At 40.7% G+C, this 21,444-nt stretch overlaps 1 protein-coding gene across 2 annotated transcripts in view; it reads right to left on the minus strand.

Annotated features, from left to right (window-relative positions):
• The window catches only part of CNKSR3 (CNKSR family member 3), a 94,747-nt gene that overhangs the window by 33,159 nt on the left and 40,144 nt on the right, over positions 1-21,444 (minus strand). For both annotated transcript variants that reach the window (XM_077149317.1, XM_077149316.1), the window contains exon 2: positions 946-1,109. In XM_077149317.1, the coding sequence (XP_077005432.1) occupies positions 946-1,109 (164 nt within the window). The remainder of the gene's footprint in view (positions 1-945; positions 1,110-21,444) is intronic.

Consider the following 21,444-nt stretch of genomic DNA (forward strand, 5'->3'; position numbering starts at 1 on the left):
CAATGGAACGCAACCAGCAATGGCTGCATAATCGGGTGCACATTCTTTCCCACCATTCTCAGTGATGTAACTGTATATACCTCTGGCTCAGGCTCCTCACAACATTACTAAGCCAGCTTGAATGCTGCTGGGTTGGTTCAAATCCTGACATTTAAGTAAATGGTACCCTCACCATGGCACCAAGGAAGGCAGACTTGAATACAAACCTATGCCAACTGGTTTATAAGCAAAATGCCCTTTCTGGGGTTTTAAGTCCACACCAAGGAAGTCACCTCCAGGGCCAAGAGGTATAATGCAAGGGTCCAGATAGGTTAAAGCTACCTGCAAAATGCAATTAAATTCATGTTTTTCCCCCAATCTAGCTACCATTTCATAGGTTGATTACTTTAAGCACAAACATCAGCTATTTAAATATCCCAAATATCTATTAAACTCAAATGCTATAGTGACAAATACAGACATGAGCATCAGAGTCCATTGCTCATTTCTATTTAGAAAAAGAACTTTCATCCGGGACTATCTCCACTTTTCTGTCCCTTATAAAAGATAAGAAAACAAGACTAATGCAGCCTTTTTTTGTAAAAAAAATAAAACTTTTTCTGTAATGGGCCTTGGAGAACCACACAGTCTCTGTAGCAACTGCTCAACTTGGCTGCTGTAGCATGAAAGCAGCCAGAGATAACACATAAATGAAAGGGAATGGCTGTATTCTGATAAACCTTTATTTACAAAACCAGATTGACTCCCAGGCCATAGTTTGCCAACTGTTAATCTAGAAAATGTTTCTTTTCTTCCCTTCCTTTTGTTAGCTTTGGCTCACGTTTCACGTCAATGGATCTTAAAAAAAAAAAAAATGCTAGCATGTTAAGATTGAAGAAAATAAAGATTTAAGAGAATAAAGCCTTAAAGAGCGTCATCACAGTACAGGTCATCTTTTTAACTAACCAGTGCACAGAGAAGGTCAACAGCCTCCAACACAAGCTCCTGGTGTCCGATCCGTGTGACGCCCAACTCTTCCAGATCCTGGTGGGAAATCTGCAGGAGCTGCTCCCCATTGATCTTTTCCTGCTCAAACTTGTGGACATACTGCTGGAGGCAATCATCTAAACCTAAGGGGGGGAAAAAGTTATTATCATTCTGTCCACTTACTCAAAAAAAGGTCCACATTTACATCAATCTCATCAATCACCAATTATGCTGCTGCAATTTATTGTCTATACAAATGTGTATTTCACCTGATGGACACCTTTTTGAGTGACATGTTAATTCAAACAGGTTTATCTCAAAATTCTCAGATGGATCCACACAATTCTATGAAAATTATCTTCTCATTCTCTTTCAACTAAAGGAATAAACACTAACTCCCCACTGATTTGAAATACTAGTTATCTGTATCAGACATGATGCTTATTTGCTAAGCAATCCTCTTTTGGGACACCATCCTTCTCCCATCCCATGTGGTCCCAGTAGGTTAGCCAATCAAGATGCTTTGCCACAGCTCTTGGCACTCTATCCACCAGGCAGCTGCAGATTCAGGAATGGCCAGGAGACACAGGCAGAAGACAAACAAAATCTTTCTTGATATTTGATATATGCACCTAAGAGGCTCTTTATTTGCCTTCAATTGAAGTCATAAGAATACAATCCTGGGGAGGCTGACAGTCAATTCTCTAATCAGTTGTCTGAGAATAAGCCCAGCAAACATTTGGAAGCAGGGGATTTGTATGAAAGAGAGGGAGAAAAAATACCCTGATAATACTGGATACATCCTGGATCTAATCCTGCTTAAAAAAGACTTCTACTCCTAGAATTTTTCACTTAAATTGAAATGAATCCCCTTTTTAACCTAAGCTTGCCTGTGTTGAAGATAGTCTATTTCTGTCCCTTGTAACTGGAAAAGTTCTGACGAATATGGAATCCAAGAGAAAAGGTATCAGCAGTGATAAAAGAAAAAGGCAATGTTGAATAGGTTAGCTTATGGGATATTTTCCAGGTCAAATGCTACTGAAAAGAGTGTTGTCTTTTAAAGCTCTTATTATATAATGATTAAAATAGGTATAGTCAAATAGAACTTGGGAATCTTTATTCTTATTTATAGAACCTTCTGGTCAGCTTTTAAATGGTTTTACTGGAATGAAGTTTGACCCCGAATCAAGTGAGCTATTCAAGCATAATAATTAAAGCCACCTGAATGTTTTAAAAGACTAGTTTCATATAAATTCAGTCCCAAAGGATGAAAGCTCAATTAAACTAGAACAAAGTATATCTAAAGGCATACTACTGCTACATACACACAATTTCATTCAACCCTCAAAAAAGTTATATTATGTGGAAATTTCTCTGGGATACAGAACAAATACACAAGGTTCAGAATACTAAGTTCATGGATCTTAAAATTGGATGTGCTATGACGTCTACATACCTCTACCCCACAAATTTCTACCCTTCACCTCTTGATTAGTGTTCGAGTTTGCTAGCTGATGGAATGCAACACACCAGAGACGGATTGGCTTTTAATAAAAGGGAATTTATTTTGTTGGTTCTTCAGAGGAAAGGCAGCTAACTTTCCACTGACGTTCTTTCTTATGTGGAAGGCACGAGATGGTCTCTGCTGGTCTTCTCTCCAGGCCCCTGGGTTCCAACAACCTTCCCCAGGGTGACTTCTTTCTGCATCTCCAAAGGCCTGGGCTGAGCTGCAAGTGCTGAGATGAGGAATGCTGAGCTGCTAGGCTGTGCTACATTGCGTTCTCTCATTTAAGCACCAGCCAATTAAGTCAAACATCACTCATTGCAGCAGACACGCCTCCTAGCCGACTGCAGATGTAATTAGCAACAGATGAGGTTCACGTACCATTGGCTTATGTCTGCAGCAACAGAACTAGGTATGCTCACCTGGCCAAGATGACAACTGAATCTAACTAACACAATTAGAGATAGGAAAAGGGGTAACGGCAGGCACTTAGTGGGTCAAATTACGTACTCCAAACAAACACATGTTCTTAATCTAAATGCATGTTCCTGTCTTTGTGAACCCATTGTACATAGGATCTCTTGAAGATGCTATTTTTAGTCAAGATGTAGCCAATTGAAGCATGATGGGCCTTAATCCAGATTACTGGAGATCTAATAAAGACAGCCGAGAACTCACAAAAGCCAGAAAGGAAAGGGCATCACCATATGACAGGAAGCAGAAATTCAAGTCAAGGAACCCCAAGTTATGAAGACAGCTAGAAGCACACTGCTGCAGATATTTGGGAGAAAACAAGTCTTGCCGATATGTTGATTTTGGACTTCTTTTAGCCTCAAAAGCATGAACCAATAAATATGCATTATTTAAGCCAGCCCACAGTATGGCATTTGTGATAGCAGCCTGGCAATCTAAGACAGACTGATTTTCTGAGAACCTTTTGGGGTTACAGTTACAGAAGAGGAGGTAAGAAAAATCATTCTTCAAGTGGTAAACCCATTCTCCCTGAAGAGACACCTGCCTTGCAGAGACTAGGTCACATAGGAGGCAAGGCTGGGGACAGTGAGATGGGCCCAACTGGCTTCCGTGGCATGTGAGGCAGGTGGAGGCCAGAAAGCAGATGGATATTGAGATGGAGGTCCCTTGTAGGCTGCAGAGGCTGCGTCTTGGCACCTGGCCACCCAGAGTGATCTGTGATACAGGCAACAGTGCAGCAGGTAACAGTGACAAGGGCCAAGAGCCAAAGAGAGCTTCCTAGCCATGCTCTCCCCATGATACAGATGACGAAATTGAGCCCCATGGAGGTTACATCACCTGTCCACAGTCGCACAGCTGTTAAGACGCCATGAAAAGGATTTTTATAGCCATTTTATTTAACTTGAGACAGAAGAAATGCGCTTGAATTTAAATCTAGATCTGTTTGACATAAACCTTGCTTGCTGTCTTGCACTCAACCTGGCAGAAGTAGGGTTAAAAAGTTCCTCTCTTGACATCTTCCTAAACAAACAGTTAAGTCTAACTACAAAAATAGTTATTAAAATAGAATCACAGAGAGGCATGGAAGAAGTGAATGAACCTTAGGGACATTGTGCGGTACAAAATAAGCCAGAAAGAAAATAACAAATATTGTATGGTCTCTTTTAGAAAATATGTGTAAGAAAATTGGGGCCTAGACTGTAAGTTTTTATAGCAGTCACATTTAGTCCAGAACTGTTAATGTTATTTCTAGATTTTGAGAGGCTGTGCTACATCTGTACAACCTGGTATTTCCCTGGAACTGTGGCTACCTGTGTGCCACCTAAAACTCAGAGTTAGGGTTCCACAGCTCTGAAACTCAGCATTGCTACATACAACAACTGTTAAAGAAAGGGACAAAGAGATAAGGCTTCAATTAGAGATAAGGTGGAAGCCGATGAACAGAACTAAGGTGAACAGAACTAAGGTGAACGAGAATACAAGATTAAGGATGACACTGTCTGTATTTTAGAACTTCACCTACTCTATGAGAACAAAGGAAGAGGGATTTATTTTCTGTAGAGCATAATCTAACTCAACCTGTCTGGAAAGCTCATTTAAACAACCCAAACACATGGAGCCCAGAATGGAAATGAGAGCTTATAATTCTGTATAGTTAAAGGTAATACCCGGATACATCCCAGAGTACGTTTGGCAGTTAATTTAAAAGTATTGGCAAAGGGCAGGCTACAGTGGCTCAGCAGTCTGAGTTCTTGGCTGCCATGCCAGAGACCAGGGTTCGATTACCGGTGCCTGCCCATGCAAATGAAAAAAAACATTCAAAAAGTATTGGCAAAGTCCCCTGAAGGACGGGAGGAAAAACATGGAACAATTATGCTTTATCATCTGGGAGCCTCCTAATACTGTCTCGATTATTAGGCACTCCCAAGTCAATAGGCCAAGCCCTTGATCTTGAGGCTTGCTCTCGTGAAGCTTATTTCTGTAGTGGAGAACCTAAGCCTACCTATAGTTGTATCTGAGTTACTTTCAGAAAACTTTAATTGTTCAGATGTGGTCTCTCTCTCTCTGTCTCTCTAAGCCCAGCTCTACATGTAAAATCATTACCCTCCACTGCATGTGGGATATGACCACCAGGGACATGCCTGGCCCTGACACAGTGGAATCAACAATGTCTTCCTGACCAAAAGGGGGAAAGAAATGTAACAAAATAAGGTATCAATGGCTAAGAGAGTTCAACTGGAGCTGAGAGGCTAGTCTGGAGGCTACTCTTATGCAAGCTTTAGCAAGATATTGCTAATTACCACGGTTTGCCAAACTCCAACCAAAACCATTCCTGTTACCCCTAAAGAACACCTAGGGCTCTAGCCGAGATTCTACAAAAGTTTTACATACTAAGATTACTTTCCAGAAACTTACAATGCCCAGATGGGTTCCCAGGCCAGATAAGTCCTGAATTCCAGAGGATCCAGCCTCTCCAAGAACATCAACTAGTTCTATCCCTCTATCCCATATTATTGACACCCCTTTCCAACAGGAAAAAGTTAGAATGGGCATAGCCCAAACACCCCTAAAGATTGGGAGAAAGATCAAAGGAGATGGAGTTATAACAGAGAAGATAGGCTTTAACAAATGAGCATGACTGCTGAATCATTATATTGATATTTGTTTAAGTCGCCAATGTCATAGAAAAGCTAGAAGAAAAACCTAAAATTGTAGAACAGTAACCCATACCAAACTCTGAAATCTGTTCTATATCTACTTCTTAGTAGATATAGAAATTTATCTACAAATTTAGTGAAATGTATTGCTTTTTTTGTATAAATATTTCATAATAAAAAATGTTTTACAAAAATAGAATCACAGAATTTTAGAGATACTTAGGTATTTTAGAGCTCATGGAGTTAAAAAAAAAAAAGGCGGGAGGGGGGGACTATAGGCAAAAATTAATGACTGTGAATTTTACCTTAAATCACTCAGCCGGTTCTGAGCTAGATTAAGACTAGACTAGAACCTGCATTCTTCTCTCATGGAGAATGTTCTCTTTCCCTGCTCACTTTTAAGCTTTAATAAGAATTTTTGTTTTATTTTTTCATGAAAGTCTAGAATAATGCTTACACATATAGCTCTAAAACATTTTACTTCATATTCACCCACATGTGACATTCTTTCTTAAACAAAATAAACAAGACCCAACAACCAGCATAATTAAAATTCATGTCTATTGTGCCAAGTAGTTCATTGCTCAAAATACAAGGACAAAAAACCTGAAACTCAGTATAGTTTTCATGTGCAAAATGAATCAGTCCATGAAAATTTAAGTGAAGAAATCATGTATAATGGATGCTCATCAACTTTAACCCCTGAATGATAAGGAAAGAGAAAGATGATGTTAGCCGTCTCTTCTAATTAACTATGCAAAATTCACTGAGAAACAGAATTTCAGAAGTGGCTTTAAACATAAAGGAAATGTTTGAGGGATGGAGAAGTTTGAAACGGAAAGTGTGGCGAGGGTTCCAGTTGCTACAATGATCACAGACTGAGAACTGAAGAATACGGAGTAAGTCCCTGAGAAATGAGCCAGCATCTTCTTGAAGATTACAGCAGGGTACAAACTATCGAATCTCAGTCAAAAGCACCCTGAGAGACAATAAAATTATCAAGTTAAAACATTATACTGCTGCCCATTTAAAAGCAGAATCTATAGTGGCTTAAACACTTTTCCCTCAAAAAACACACGCACTGAATATGCTGTTTTAAATAGTATTGTCCTTAGAGTTTTATTATTCAACATGTAATGGCCCATTGTTCAATTATCCTATTGTTTAGAACACAAACACCTATAACAGCTAAATTAAACCACTATGTAGTCCCACATCCTCAGTTTCAAATAAATTGGTCTAATAATTTTAAAATTTACAATAAACCACACTGTCTTACTTATTTGTCAAATCTACTACACCTCTTTGCAAGGTTGTTACTGCAAGGAACTTACAGAAAGTCCAGCAAGACTGAGAACAGCACATAATTCAATTCACTTAAAAGCATTCAATTTACTCAGAATAAATTAAACACAAATGTGAAAAGACTCATGAAGGAAAAGAAGGCACTTCCACGGAATGGAAACCACAGAAAGAAGACCCAGACTACCTCCATGATCACAAAATCTGGCTGCAAATAATACTAAACTTTCAAAGAACTCTTCAATGCAAACAAAACAAAACAAAACAAAACAAAAAAAAGGCCAAATACTAAGGTGCTCCCTCTGGAACACAGTAAATTGGAACTCAAACAAAACCTCAATAGTCCAAGATATTACCTTCCCCAGGAGTGTTACCAAATTTGGGGAGCCTATACATAGCATTGATTTCACTTAAAAATATTTTATAATTTATATCAGAGTACAAGTACCTTCAAATTAGGTACTTCCATTTTATTCATTGCTTACCCTGCCGCATCTAGAACATTGCTGGGCTCAATAAATAATTGTGAAATGAATAAATGAATGCATGAAGAAAGAGGAAGAAATTCACATAGATATAAATGCCACACGAATGCATGAAAACCACCTGATTTTGGTTTCCCATGCAGCTAAGGAGCCAAAGATAATTAATGATAAAGAAGTTATTGACTGTGATCTCAGTTACAGGTATTTGCTTCAAGTTTCAATCTTTCAAGATGAAAGGAGGTCATTTCCACATGGACAGATCGTAAACAAACTAAAACCCCCAAACCTCTGATAAGATACTTGCCCCGTACCAAGCATTAATTTTTATTAATTAACCAAGTTATCCATCCAAAATATAGAAAGGATGGTAGCAAATTAAGAAGTTAGAGTCATGGTCCCCCAGTGCAAAAAATAAAAAAAAAAAATTCTATTCTTATTCTCTGTACAAGATAAAATCAGATCATTTATTGGGCCACAGAAAGTAAACAATTCAGACTTTCCTGAGATGGAAAGTCTCATGTGGACAGCAACCTCTGTGCTGGTGTGAGAGACCCACTGAGCAACAGGTACACAGCTATGTCTTTTGCCCATGAGGCTTGAGTCATCAGCGGGTATGACTCTACAATACAGTGGTCCAGGGTCCTACTTAGAGCATTTCTCATCAAGCACTTTGACCTTGAAAGCATTTTCCAACCAGAGTTTTTTGTTTGTTTTTGTTTTTAAAGAAATGTTTTGATTTGACAATCAGTTTGGCTGAAGCACATAGATTCCCATCTCACCTAGGATTTGTAAGGGCCACAAGTGATGGAGGATGCAAAGGATTTGCCCTAGCAGGATCTGAGAACACTGTGTTTTTTGACTAGGAGTCTCAAAAATGCAAACTCAAAGAAATTCAATTCGATTAAAACAAAATGTATGGAACGTGACCATCACATGTGCCAGGGACAGTACTTCAGTAGGGAACCAAGGGCTTAGGGATGGGTTTCTACATCATTATCTGAACCAGAGGAAAGGAAATGAAACTCGGGGTGGAATGTTTGCATCTAATTACAATATTCTTGGAAATCACAGCATGTTTCAAAGCATTCAACGGCAACGACGTGATCTCAAACTTCTTCAGCCTGCCCAACTTGCTGACGCCCTTGATCCAACATTTTATAACTTCTCCCACACATACTCTGCTAAGAATAAAAAAACAAGTTTCTAACTGGAGATTAATATGTTTTGGCTTCTATGCAGGCATGGTATGATTCACTGAGCGAATGAAGCTGATTTCAGAAAAGGCTAAAATTCAGAAGGCCCTTTTATGAGGCGAGCCACTCAATTATACCACTTTGTAACATGACCTTCTTAGGTCTCATCACCTCGGTTTTGTTGAAATCTGTAGGCCTTAATTTTAAAACTAGCTGATAAAATGAGCTTATGTATAGTTATTTGAGATTAGGCAATACACCATCTTTGAAATGGAGGGGTATACTGACTTATAATTATATATATTTTTTAAAGGATTGAAAGGATAAGATTCCTTCTGCCTGGCTGGACAGACCCCTGATGGACTGACCTCTTTCGATGAATAAAAACTACAATCAGGGTCTCCAGGAAAAGGGGTCCCAGGGCCAGCTCTCAGGAGCAGCCTAAAGCAAAAAGGCATGTGCCTAGGCCACCTGCTGAGATCCCCAGCTGGAAGCAAAGCTCCCCCTCTTGGCCATGAAAGGACCCAATTTTCTCAAGAGCCTACAGGCTGCTGGAGCAAACCCTTCCTCTTTCTGCAATATCAGAACATCCTACACTCACTGGACTGGGAATAAACAGCAGCCATGAGCTCCCCTCTTTGGTTAGTTCAGCCAAGGATGTCAAGAGGGCAAGAAGTAGCATTAATGTTCCGTTTAACATTTTTGTTCTTCTTGCAAGTTTTTGAGTCAGCAGTCTCTCATTGAAGGATAAAAAAATCCGTGAAACTAGAAAGCTTTTCCTTAATCTAACACACTTGTGGCAGTTCTTATGCTCTGGTTATTTAATAGCCCCAAATGAATAATAAATAGCAAGCTGTGGGTATTGCTGCCACAATAACAGATGCTTTCCAATCACTTAGGCATAAAATACTGCTTAAAACCTTTCTCTAGCAGGGTTTTTTTCTCCTCAATTCCAAACAGTGACGATTTCAAACTTTCAGCACATTCCTGAAATCCCCTACTCACCCACCACATACCTGACCACAAAACTTCCAATAAATGATCTTGCTGTAAGATAGGAACTTGTAAACCTACTTCAATTGCAAGAAAAGATAGTTTTCTCCTCCTATTTCAAACCTAATCCCTCATCCTAGATTTGCAATCCCATTTCCTCCAATTTTCTCAAGGACCAACATTTATTCTCACTGACTCTTCTGCATATTCAGCTTCTCCATCTCTTCCGCTCCTTCTTCTCCCTTCCGCTCCTTCTTCTCCCTTCCAGCTAAAAAGGAAATTAAGAAACATACTCGTCTACCTACAACCTCATCTCTTCAGCACTAGACTTCCTAGGAGTAAACAGTTAGCACTTAGTATCAAGGCTCCACCCCTTACCTCCTGTTTGCTGAACTTGCCATGTTTCTAGCCCATGCCCCTACTACTCCAGGGAAACAACCGCTCTGGACTACTTTTCAAGGACCTGCTACTTGATACATCCAATGGATAATTTGCAGTCCTTGTCTCTCCTCTCTTTAACGGTGTTTTAACATCAATACCACTGCCAACTTCCACATTCCAGAAACCTTCTCCTCTTTTACCTGCCCCATGTCACTCTCTCCTGGCCCTCTGATCACATCTGACAGTTTCTTCTCTGTTCTTTTATTGATTCCTCTCTCTACAACTGTCCAGTAAGTTTTGTAATAGCGGACTTTCATCCCTGGCTCTCCTTTTTCCCTTAATATCTCTGAAGAAAATCTCATCAATTAACAAGGAACCAAAATCTACAACAATGGCCTAAAGTGGGATGTAAGCATGAGGTTTTCTACTAGGAATGGGAAGAAAATATTAGAACTTTACGTATATTGTTCTACCTAAAATTGCAAGAAAGAATCTCAACATTACTAATATTCAATATTAACATTTTATATACAACTGACCCTAATGCTCTCACTGAGTCTATAAGTCAGACGTTCCATGACTATAGGGTACAGCAATATACTGAGGAAGGGTGGAAGGGCTACAACTCAGAAAGGTTCACTTTTAGCCTATTACACTGTAACTCAGTTTATTACCTACTTTTAATTGAACTAGCTCCAAAACATGAACAAAGTCCTAAAGAGATTCCTGCAATATGAATTGTAAATTGACAGTAATACAAGTATAAGTTAACTACTATCAAAAATAGTAGAAGTGATGTTTCTAATCAATGATGAGCACATCTAACAAGAACCACTTGAACCACAGGGTCACATTCCCTAAGGTTAATGAAGAATAATACCCGAAATATAGATTCGCCTTGTGGTTTTTAAAATATTTGTTAATCTTTTCAAAATGTAAAATTTGTATGTTTTATTTTATAATGTGCATGCTAGATAACAGAATGTGTATATGATTTATAGATGAATGGTTATTTATTGTATGTGTCTCCAAATTATTTACTTGAGAATATATGATAAAAATCTGAAGACTTCAGGTCTATACTGCCTACCAAATGTTGCACTCTAATCCAGAATTCAACACACCCAAATGCCTTAATTATCTTCCTCATCAAGCCTGCTGCTCTCTAGTTTTTCTTCCTTTAACCCCATTAAAGGCCCTGGGGTTGATGGAGTTGGCCAAGCCAGAAACTGGGCTTACCCTCTCCTTTTCCACATTCCTCATCCCCAAATACCAGTCTTCAGGTTCTCTTGATTTTACCTGCTGAGCATCCCTCAAGATGTGCTCCCTTCTTCATCTTCACTGTCACAGCCAGAATTATCATTCTTGCCTGGATTTCTACAATGGTCTAGAAATGGGTCTCCCAAACGTCGCCAAAGTCCCACCTTTCCATACCACTCATCCTACCAGGGAGAATCGGAGAATGTCCATTTCACTGACTTCTTCCAGCAGGACAAAATTCTAACTCAGATGTCAGCTTGATGGCCCAAATACAGCCCACTGCCTGCTTTTTTGTAAATAAAATTTTGTCAGAACACAGCCATGCTCTCGCATTTAGGTATTGTCTGTGGCTGCTTTCACGTGATAATGGCAGGGCTGAGGAGCTGCGATGGAGACCATATGACCCACAAAGCCTAAAATATTTACTCTCTGGCTCTTTACAGGAAAGAATTTGCTGACCCTTGGTCTAATGAATGACAGCAACAAGTATAAAGTGATGATAAATCTGCCAATGATGATAAATCTACTTAATGGAAAAACAGACTAGACCAGAAGTTAAGTGAATTTGCTTTTTTCTTTCATTTTTTATATTTTTAAAATAATGCTGTATATAATTAAACTGAATGTAAAAGCAGAGAAAATGTTTACCACTACCACCACCCCCCAAAAAACAGAACTAGACATTTTTTTGAGAGACTTCTTGGCAATTTTTTTAATCCATCTTCCTTCCTTCCTTTCTTCTTCCTTGCATCCTTCCCTCCTTCCTTTTCAGCTTGAGGTACACTTTATGCACAATAAAATTCAGCAATTTTCAAGGAGTTTTGAGAAATACATACAGTCATATAGCCACACCACAATCATGATTGTATCCCCTGAAAAATTCCCTCATGCCGCTTGGCTGTCACTTCCCTCCTCTCAGCATCTGGCCCTGCATTGGCTAACCACCCGCTTTCTACCTAGGAAGAACCCAATTCTCTCTTGCCCTTACTCCATGTACTCCCAGGGAATGTAGCTAAATCCCTTAGCCCTGGTTCTGGAGCTTGTCTTTTGTGGATTAGTATGCTTTGATTAACAACTACTGCCCACACCCCCAGACACACCCCCCACAACCCCCCAACACACACACCACGGAATTCATCTCTCATTTCATCAGTCACACCACTGCGCTTCTGGCTAAGTTGAGTTTGAAGAAAGGGTAGCATGACTAAAACACACTGTCTGAAAATGAGATTAGAAGAGCTCTCAAGTTTCCTCCAAGTCTAAAAAGCTGACCTTCTACATACTGTCTGAGCTAGTATCAGTTTCTCTCAGTTACAAAAACAGAGTGTGGAAAAGAAAATCAACTGCCCAGAAACTTAAATCCCAAATGTCCCCAGAGTGAAAAATAATTAGCAAACCTATGAACTTGGTCTTGAGAAAAATCTGTCAGGTTTTCTTCCCTGATTGGAACTGTGAACCTATTGAAGCCCACCGCTGAAGCAGTTGCCCCCTCCAAAGCAGCAGCTTTGGATGGAAACTACCATGGAGGGTTAAAGAAAATGCAGCAGAATATTTTGCATAAGGAGACATAAGCTGAGAAGTAGTATATCACTGAGATTTTGGAGCTTGTTTGTTACCACAGAATATCCTAGCTACTGCAGACCGCAAAGTTTATCAAATACTTTGTCTCAACGATTAAGATGTTTCTCTTTCTCCTTTAGTATAATAATGACGAGAACTTTATTGCTATGGTTTCCACTAGGAGCCATGCGTGCACAACCAATAGTGCATATAAGCAGAAATCATGGCATGTAATCAGAAGGTAATTTTTAAAATCAACCTCACTGTGGTTGAATATACATACAATAAAACGCATCCATTAAAAAAAAAAAAAAGTAGCAACAAATCCGCAGCTTAAATTTCTTACAGGAAGCAACAATAGGGAAGAGAAAAGAAAGGTAGCAAGTATTGTGTTTCTAAAGCAAACTCGACTTCTTTGCTAGTAAACAATGTCTTCCAAGACTCATGGAACTCTTAAGACATCAGATGTAACCAAGAAACAACCACCCTTTCACTGCATAAGTAAAAGATATATTGCTTAAAGGAAATTTGGGAAGAGCAAACATATCCAAGCCAGGATAATTTAAGGAAGCAAAAATAACAGGAATGTGTTGGTTCAAGGATTTGAGCTACCCAGAAAACAACAGGCAGACGGACTGTCCTCATTTGAGGTTTCTGACCTGCTAAAGGAATGCATCCCAGCTAGGAACCTCCTCCAGCTACATGGGCTCCCAATGGTGGCTCCTCCAGTTCTATCGGCCTCCACTCCCACCCCCAACAGATCCAGGGCAACCTCCAACCACTGAGAAAGGCCCATTGTTCCTTCCTCCCAGATCCTGAAGGAGATGGGTACTCAGGGTGGCAAACAGGAAAGAATGGAAGTTGGTGGTATTTGAAATCTTTTTTTTTTTCTGGAGGTACTTATGCTGCTCTAAGTCACAAAGAAACCTGGTATGCAAAGGACAACCAACCAAAGAACTGATGGTCAATGACAGAATGGAATGACAGTCCTGCACCTTGAGCTGTGATACCTCCTTCTCTCACCCACCCACCACCTCCTTCCCCAAAAGAAGTGTGAGAAACTTTTAAACATACTCAAGGCCAGGAAGAAACTTGACATTGACTTAAATGTCTGAGGGTGTGTATGTGTGTGTGTGTGTGTGTGTGTGTGTGTGTGTGCATGTGTATGTGTATAAAGGTATGTATCATATGCATTCATCCAACATGTGCTAAGCTAAAAAAATGCAAGACGAATTTTCAGATTCTGAAAACGAAAATAAAATTGTGACAAACAAATCATACTCCAGCAAAAGAAATATGTACTTTCCAACGCTGTTTTTTATAATTCAGTAACCAAAAGATTGTATACAACTTCACAGTACTTGGACCTAAGGGTAAGAATGGAGCCCAGCAACACGCGAGACAGAGAAGGAAAGAATGTACTTCATCCAACAAGATGTATTTTTACTCCCCTCTAGCATAGCTTATTTTGCCAAAACTATAAATTAGATTTGGTCTAAAAACTAAACACTGGCTACTACCACTGTGACAGGTGAGCTTAAGCTAAACTGAGAGCAGAACTGATTCATTTTCCACACACACAAAGTTATGGCACCAGCGAGAGTCGCCTCCATGTGCAGACCCCCAGGTGGCCCCAAGTCTGAACCCTGGGCTCAGCCCTGGCAGCTGCTTTCATGGAGGTTCCACAGTGTGGAGGTGAACGTGCCCCACGTCTATCGCATCGGCTCTACCTGGGCCCATCAGGATTTTGAAGGAAAAACGCCATGTGTCCAACTCTCTATTAATGCTGCCGTACCCATTTCTCAATGCACAGTCCAAAAAGTGGGCTGCATAATCAGTGGGGCCCCTGCACGATAGGGGCTGCACAGTTGAGAGAACACCTGCTCATACACTGTGTCACTGATCCTCCCAATGGCCCCAAGAGGGATGCTGGCCAGGGTGTCCTTATCTCCAATTTGTTGGTGAGGAAACCACAACTTGAAGAGCAGCTTCCCTGGAACATGGTGCCAAGAGGAAGGCAAAGCTCAACAGAGCACCCAAATCCTTTTGGGACCTGACTTGGTCGAGGGAGAAAAAAATGAATAATGGAAAAGCAACTTTGTCAAATTCATTAAATTACAGACCTTCTAATATGAGTACGGACCATGTTTCAGGCACTAAGCTGAGCACTGAGGAAATGGTTTTAGGTGCACTTACTGTTCAATCATTGAACATGGAAGGACTGTAAACAAGGCCAGGAAGGGGCTTTTTAAACCTGTTTTATGAGACAGCATGAGGTGGGGGAGAGGGTGGGGAGGAGTAAGGCCTCTGGAGTCAGGCTGCCTGAAAACAGCTCTGCCACTTAGCAGCTGTGTGATCATGTGCAAGATACTTAACCTCTCTGTGCCCCAACTTTCTCATCTGCAAAATGAGGAGGACAACAGCCCCTACCTCAAGGGGTTATGGGGATGATTGAAAGCGTTCAAATTTGTAAAGGATGTAACATTCTTAAAGCACTTACAAATATTAATGCCAAGTACATAACAAGTGCCATTTACATGTTTGTGAAAATAAAGGTTTTTGTTTTTTCAAAAAGAAACCTCAGGGAGATTTTTAAGGAACTGGCCTAAAGTCAGAGGCAGAATCAGGACTTAAAACCATGCCAGAGCATTCTGGAAGGAGAGCACAGGCCCCAGGTGGGCTCAGGAGATTCAGAAGATTTGATGGGAAGAAGTTGACATTGTCAGCAGCTGAAGTAGAAGATGGAGACAGAGGGAGATGCCCTGATGCAAGGAGACCGAATCCACTGCTAAACTGAGGACAGCTGCCTGGGACAATACGGCTTGTCAGGCAGCGTTAAAGACAGAATTGCCATACCATACAATCTACCCACTTAAAGTACATGATTCAATGGGCTTTAGTACAGTCACAGAGTTGTACAACCATCACCACAGTCCATTTTCAGCACTCCCCCACCCCGATTATGCCATCACCCTCCATTCCATCCTCTCCCATTCCAAGATACCCACTAATCTGCTTTTGCCTTTATGGATTTGCCTACTCTGGACATTTCACACAAGTGGAATCATATACTACGTGATGTTTAGTGACTGGCTTCTTACACTTAGCATTATGTTTCCAAGGTTCACTAAAGCCTTCTTAACTTACAATTTAAATGTCACTCTCTTGCTCCAAGACCTGGTCACCCCCTGCTGCATTTGGGATAAAACAACCCACAGACATGGAACTCCAGAATAATCTGTCCAGCTCCTGCCACCTTTCCCCTTCAACTCAAGCCACATAATCCCCAAATCCACTCTGCTGGTTACTGGTCTTAACCTAGTTCTCTACACGTCCTAAGTTCCTGTCTCCCTCAAGGCCTTTCATGATATTCCTTATGTCTAGAATGTTCCTGCCTCCTCATCTGTCAGTCTCAACTCAAATATGGCCTCTACAAGGAGCCCTCAGGCGATCATGGCATATAAAGCTGCCCAGCAATTCCTGTTATTCTCTGCATGTCCTGTCTGCTTCCTCCTAGGTCTTAGCCAAATCTGTGGCTATTTATTTGTTCATTTTCCTGAATTCGCCTTTCTCCCTCTCTAAAACATAGGGCGGGACCATGCATGTCTTGCTTATTCACCATGATACCTCATCCTTAGCCTGGCTCAAAGTAGGGCACTCAAATACTGCTGATGCTGATGAGAGACAGAAAAGAAGGAAAGGCCCAGTTGAGGTTGAAGATCACAATACAGAGAGCTATAAATCCATGAGGCTCTGTGATTCCCATGTCCCCCAACCATTCACTTCCTTTTAGTCAATCTGTCCAGCTCACACCTTCTCACCATCAGGGATTGAATCGTGTCCCCCACGAGACCCGTTCAAGTCCCACCCCCCACTCCCCCAGTCCCTGGATGAACAGGATCTCTGAAGATCCAATTAAGATGAAGTCAAGCTACAACAGGGTGGACCAACGGGTATGACTGGAGTCATTATAAACAGAAATCAAGACAGACACACAGACAAGAACTGAGTGGAAGGAACAGAGTGAAGAGAAGACAGATGGCCATGTGACAGAGGCAGGGACTGAGTTATGGATTGCCGGGAAGCCACTCCCAGAGGGTTCTCCAGAAAACTCATTTGTAACTATACTCTATAGGCCAATGCAAAATGCCCTATCCGAATCGACATGAGTGCCACATCACTCTCCTAGGCCTTCCAGTCTTATACAGTCACCTTTGTAATTACTGGGCTGGAGAAGGAACACCTAGCTTGCAGCTCTAATTCTTACCAGCTAGGCATCTTTGTTTCTAGAGGTGTGTAACAAACTGAGGGGCTTAAAATAGCAAAAAAATATATATTGTCTCACAGATTTGGAGGCTAGAAGTCTGAAATCAAAGTGTCAGCAGGGTCACATTTCAGCTGGAGTCTGTAGGGAAGGATCTGTTTCGTGCTGCTTCTGGCTTCTGATGGTGGCTTGCCAGCAAGCCTCGGTGCTTTCTTTCTTGGCCTTGATATGGCTGTCGTATCTGTCTGTGTGTCCTCCCCCTTCTTAAAATCACATCAGTCAAGCTGGATTAAGGAGTACTCTCATCTTCAAAGGTCCTATTTCCAAATAGGATCACATTCACACCCTGTGACCTTGAGTAGATCACCTCACTCATTGGCCAATGTGAAAAACACACGGGCTGGACAAGCTGACCCCCTGGGTCCAGCCAGCGCTACATTTCTATGCTTTTGGAGGTCACTACCTTCTTCTTCCCATCTCCAAATTAATAAGACGCCACCTTCATCCCCAACCCCTGTGAACAGAAAAGTCAAGTCCTCTCATCTCAAAGCCAGCTCCCACCAACAGGGCAGGTAATTGGCAATATCTGTATATAGTAACTGGCATGTGAAAAAGTAGTACTTTTGAGGTTAATGCTTTGTAAGATCAAACAGGCCCAGGATTCGAGCGGAGTCTTAAAGCGTTATTGCACACCTCGTTTCTTTGTTGTACTTTAACAAAATACAGCTATGCGTATATTGCATTTGATTTACAGAAACCAGTTCTCGTGAGGGGCTCAGCAGGGGGTACCTGGCTGTCAGGAGGCACAGCCACCAGCTTCCCTGCGACCCGTTTTCTCATCATTAAATCTCAAAGAGCCCTGCTGCTCTGCTGACCTTGCCACAGATGCACGGGTCGCCGACAAGACAGCATCCAAAGAGTTTTCTGACCCACTCAAAAGAAACACCTCCTACATGTGGAAACATTCAAACCGACACACAGCAAAAAGCAAAGATTAAAAAAGGACACTGAAGAATGTCAGAGGCCCAAATGAGCCATAAAGTCTAAGTTCCCAGTGAGCTCTCAAGGGGGTTATCACTGCAGGAGGAAATGCCAGGTGAAAACTCAAGGAGACCTGTGTTCGATGAATCAACAGGAGAATCTGGTCTCCAGATCTGCAAAATTCGTGGCTTAAATCAATTTCTAAAGTCTTTTTTTAAAAAAATTTCTAAAGTCTTTAATGCAAACTAAGATAGGATTGGTATTCTACCCACTATTGTACCAGATACCATGATTAAAAAGAAATCAAGTTTTCTGTGACATGAAATTCAAAAGCATAAATTAGATTTGGGAAAAATGAACGGATCAATTACACATATAATAATAGCAAACAGTTAAGTGTGATTACATGGCAAGCATGTTCCCAAGACTTAGCTCATATAAACCCCTTACTCTTCCTAACATCCCCAGGAGACACCCAAAGGAAGGGACTTGCCCCAGGTCACAGGGGTATGAGTCACCCAAGAAACATCCCCACCCCTCCAATAGTCCTTCCTTATTCTTCATGCAACCTGCTCTCTTTCTCCTATATGGAATGTTCACACAGGACCTCTAACTTATCCAAGTAAAGTACACTGTATACAACAGAAAAGTGCGTAAGTGATTTAATCTAGCTTGGTTACTGTCTATGCCCGCCATTAGAAGTAGTAATGACCATGTCAATACAAATGGCTCTGCCACTTAGATGGGTCAGACTAGAAAAATACTTCCAACTAAAAGACATTTATTAAAAAAAAAATAGTTTGCAAGGGATTAGTCTCCCAAGTTTCTTGGTAACTCTCTAAAAGTGAGATGGACTGTCTGTATATTTCCCAGGAAGCCTGGACAGAATTTCTTTCTAGCTCTTTTACTGTTGGATGTGGTTCCTATAGAATTTGGACCTTTAGGCCAGTGGAGACAACAAGAGGATGGTGACAGACCGGGTAAAATTGGCTTCTTCAAAAGGATCATAGGCCCATAGAATTCCTTAAACTCTCTACTTATTTTCCCCAAATCTATTTTCTGAAAGTTTTTCTAGAAAAAGACAAGTTACCACTTTCTGGAACCAAATAAAAATATAGAATGTTAGGCAGTACATGTTAAGTCTCCTGTGTGCTCTTAGGGTGGCAGAAAAAGGAAAAGGCAGAGAAAGACAATACTGTAAAACAGAGAAAATGATAAGGAGCCTGTCAGCTCAGGTCAACACCTCCCTTCACATCCTAAGGATTACAGAAACAAAACTCCTGCCTGTGATGGGATCACTAAGGAGGAAACAGCCGGGTTCCCTCAGCTCCTGCAGTGATCTGTGTCTTAACATATAATCAAAAACAAAGCAAGCACCTGCCCAAGAGAAGCGTGCACAAGCAGAAGCAGCAATGCTGGCAAAAACACGGAGATACTGTGAAGTTTGAGAGTTCGCTCCCCTCTCCACACTGGGGCCCAGGCTTAGCCTTCAGGGAAAGAAGCAAGAGCTCCCTGAAAGTAAACTTTTGCATGGGAAGGGAGAGAAAGGAATGGAGAAGAAAGGCAGTGCTGAGCTTGCTTCCTCCACCAACTAATTTTTTTTAGAGAGAGAAAGAAAAGGTGGGCATGCTACTCTATGAAGAAATGCCAGTCCAAGAGAGAACAGACAGGAGAGGAGACAGGCATCAGGTAGCTGGGCAGAAAGCAGAGAGAGAGAGAGAGAGAAAGAGAGAGAGAGAGAGAGGAACTGCTGGGAAGAGGAAATGCAGGTTAGAAAACTACTCCCTTCAGAGCCCCAATAACTTTGACAAGCATGATCAAGACCTGTTCTTCAGGGGAACTAAAGCTACTAAAACTTTTTCACTGAACCTCCTATTTGTCTGCCCCAAACACCCCCAGAACTCACAGATAATTGATTTGAATCATATCTATCCCTCCACTTGCCTGTAGAGACGAAAGTTCTCTACCTTGGGGTTCCAAAAAAACCATAAACCAAAGCATTAATTCCACCTGAGCCAACTTAGATATGTTCATTTAAGCCAGTAAAGATGCATCAACTAAATGTCACTCGATAGCATTGTTCAGTGGCATGCTTAGAAGCACATTCAGGGGTTCTCAGGAAGTTTACTGTCAACAGATGATCCCAAAGGGGACCAAAAACAGGAGTAGCTGTGTTATTCTTCTGATTCTTGTAACTGTTGAGTCGCCCAAGCACAAACCACAGGTCAGATTCTTAAGAGATAACCCATCGAAGTGATTATGCATGAACCTTAATTTTTAAAACTTTGATAACATTAAAATACATCCCATAAGGCTTTAGGTAGAGGTGTTGATTTTCAAAAATTATTATAATTCACATACCATAAAATTCATGCTTTTCAAGCCTTCAATTCATTGATGTCTAGTACTTTCATAGGGTCGTGCAACCATCACCTCTAATTCCACGATCCAATTTCCATCACCCCAAAAAGAAATCCTGTACCTATTAGCAGTTATTCTGCCCTCTCCCACCTCACCCCAGCCCCTGGTAACCACTAATCTGCTTTCTGTCTCTATGTATTTGCCTATTCTGAACATTTCATATAAAAAGGAATCATACAATACGTGGCTTTTTTGTGCGTAGCTTCTTTCACATCACATAATATTTTCAAGGTTCATTCATATTGTAGCATTATCAGAATTTCATTATTTTTTATGGCTAATATCCATTGAATGGCTATAACACAGTTGGTGGGCATTTGGTTTGTTTCCACTATGGGGCTATTATGGATAATGCTGCTATGAGTATTTGTGATGAGTATTTATGTGAGCATATGTTTTCATTTCTCTTGTGTATAAACTAAGGAGTACAACTGCTGGATCACATAGTAAGCCTATGTTTGTTTTTTTTAAGGAACCTCCAAACAGTTTTCCAAAGTGGCTGCACCATTTTACATTTCCAAGAGCAATGTATGAGGGTTCCAGATTCTCCACATGCTCACCAATTCTTAGTATTCACCTTTTTTATTGTAGTCGCCATGGTGGGTATGACGTTGTACCTCATTGTGCTATAAGAGTTGAACATCCAAATTTTAAATATTCTCAGAAACCAAATACCAAATAGTGGGGTGGGGTAGAGGGGGGAATCCAGATTACACCAAAGTTTCACTCTCAAACTTAAGTCATTCAAGTACCACCGTCATAATTTTGTCAAATCTGTGAGTTCTATTGTTATTTACTTAAATTCTAAAATTCAATTTACCTTTTAATGTCATCCAATTCATTTTTAAAAGAATCTTCAAATCATAACTATAAATGTGAAATGAGTAACAGCTGTCACAAACTGAAAGCATCATAAACATGAAAAAAATGTTAGCTAGAGATCGTCCCTCAAAGCTTGCCTCTACAGGTTAAAAGGGAAGTCTACAAGTGACAGATGTTGAAG

Source organism: Tamandua tetradactyla, chromosome 2 (genome assembly GCF_023851605.1).
Source record: "Tamandua tetradactyla isolate mTamTet1 chromosome 2, mTamTet1.pri, whole genome shotgun sequence".
Lineage (NCBI taxonomy): Eukaryota > Metazoa > Chordata > Mammalia > Pilosa > Myrmecophagidae > Tamandua > Tamandua tetradactyla.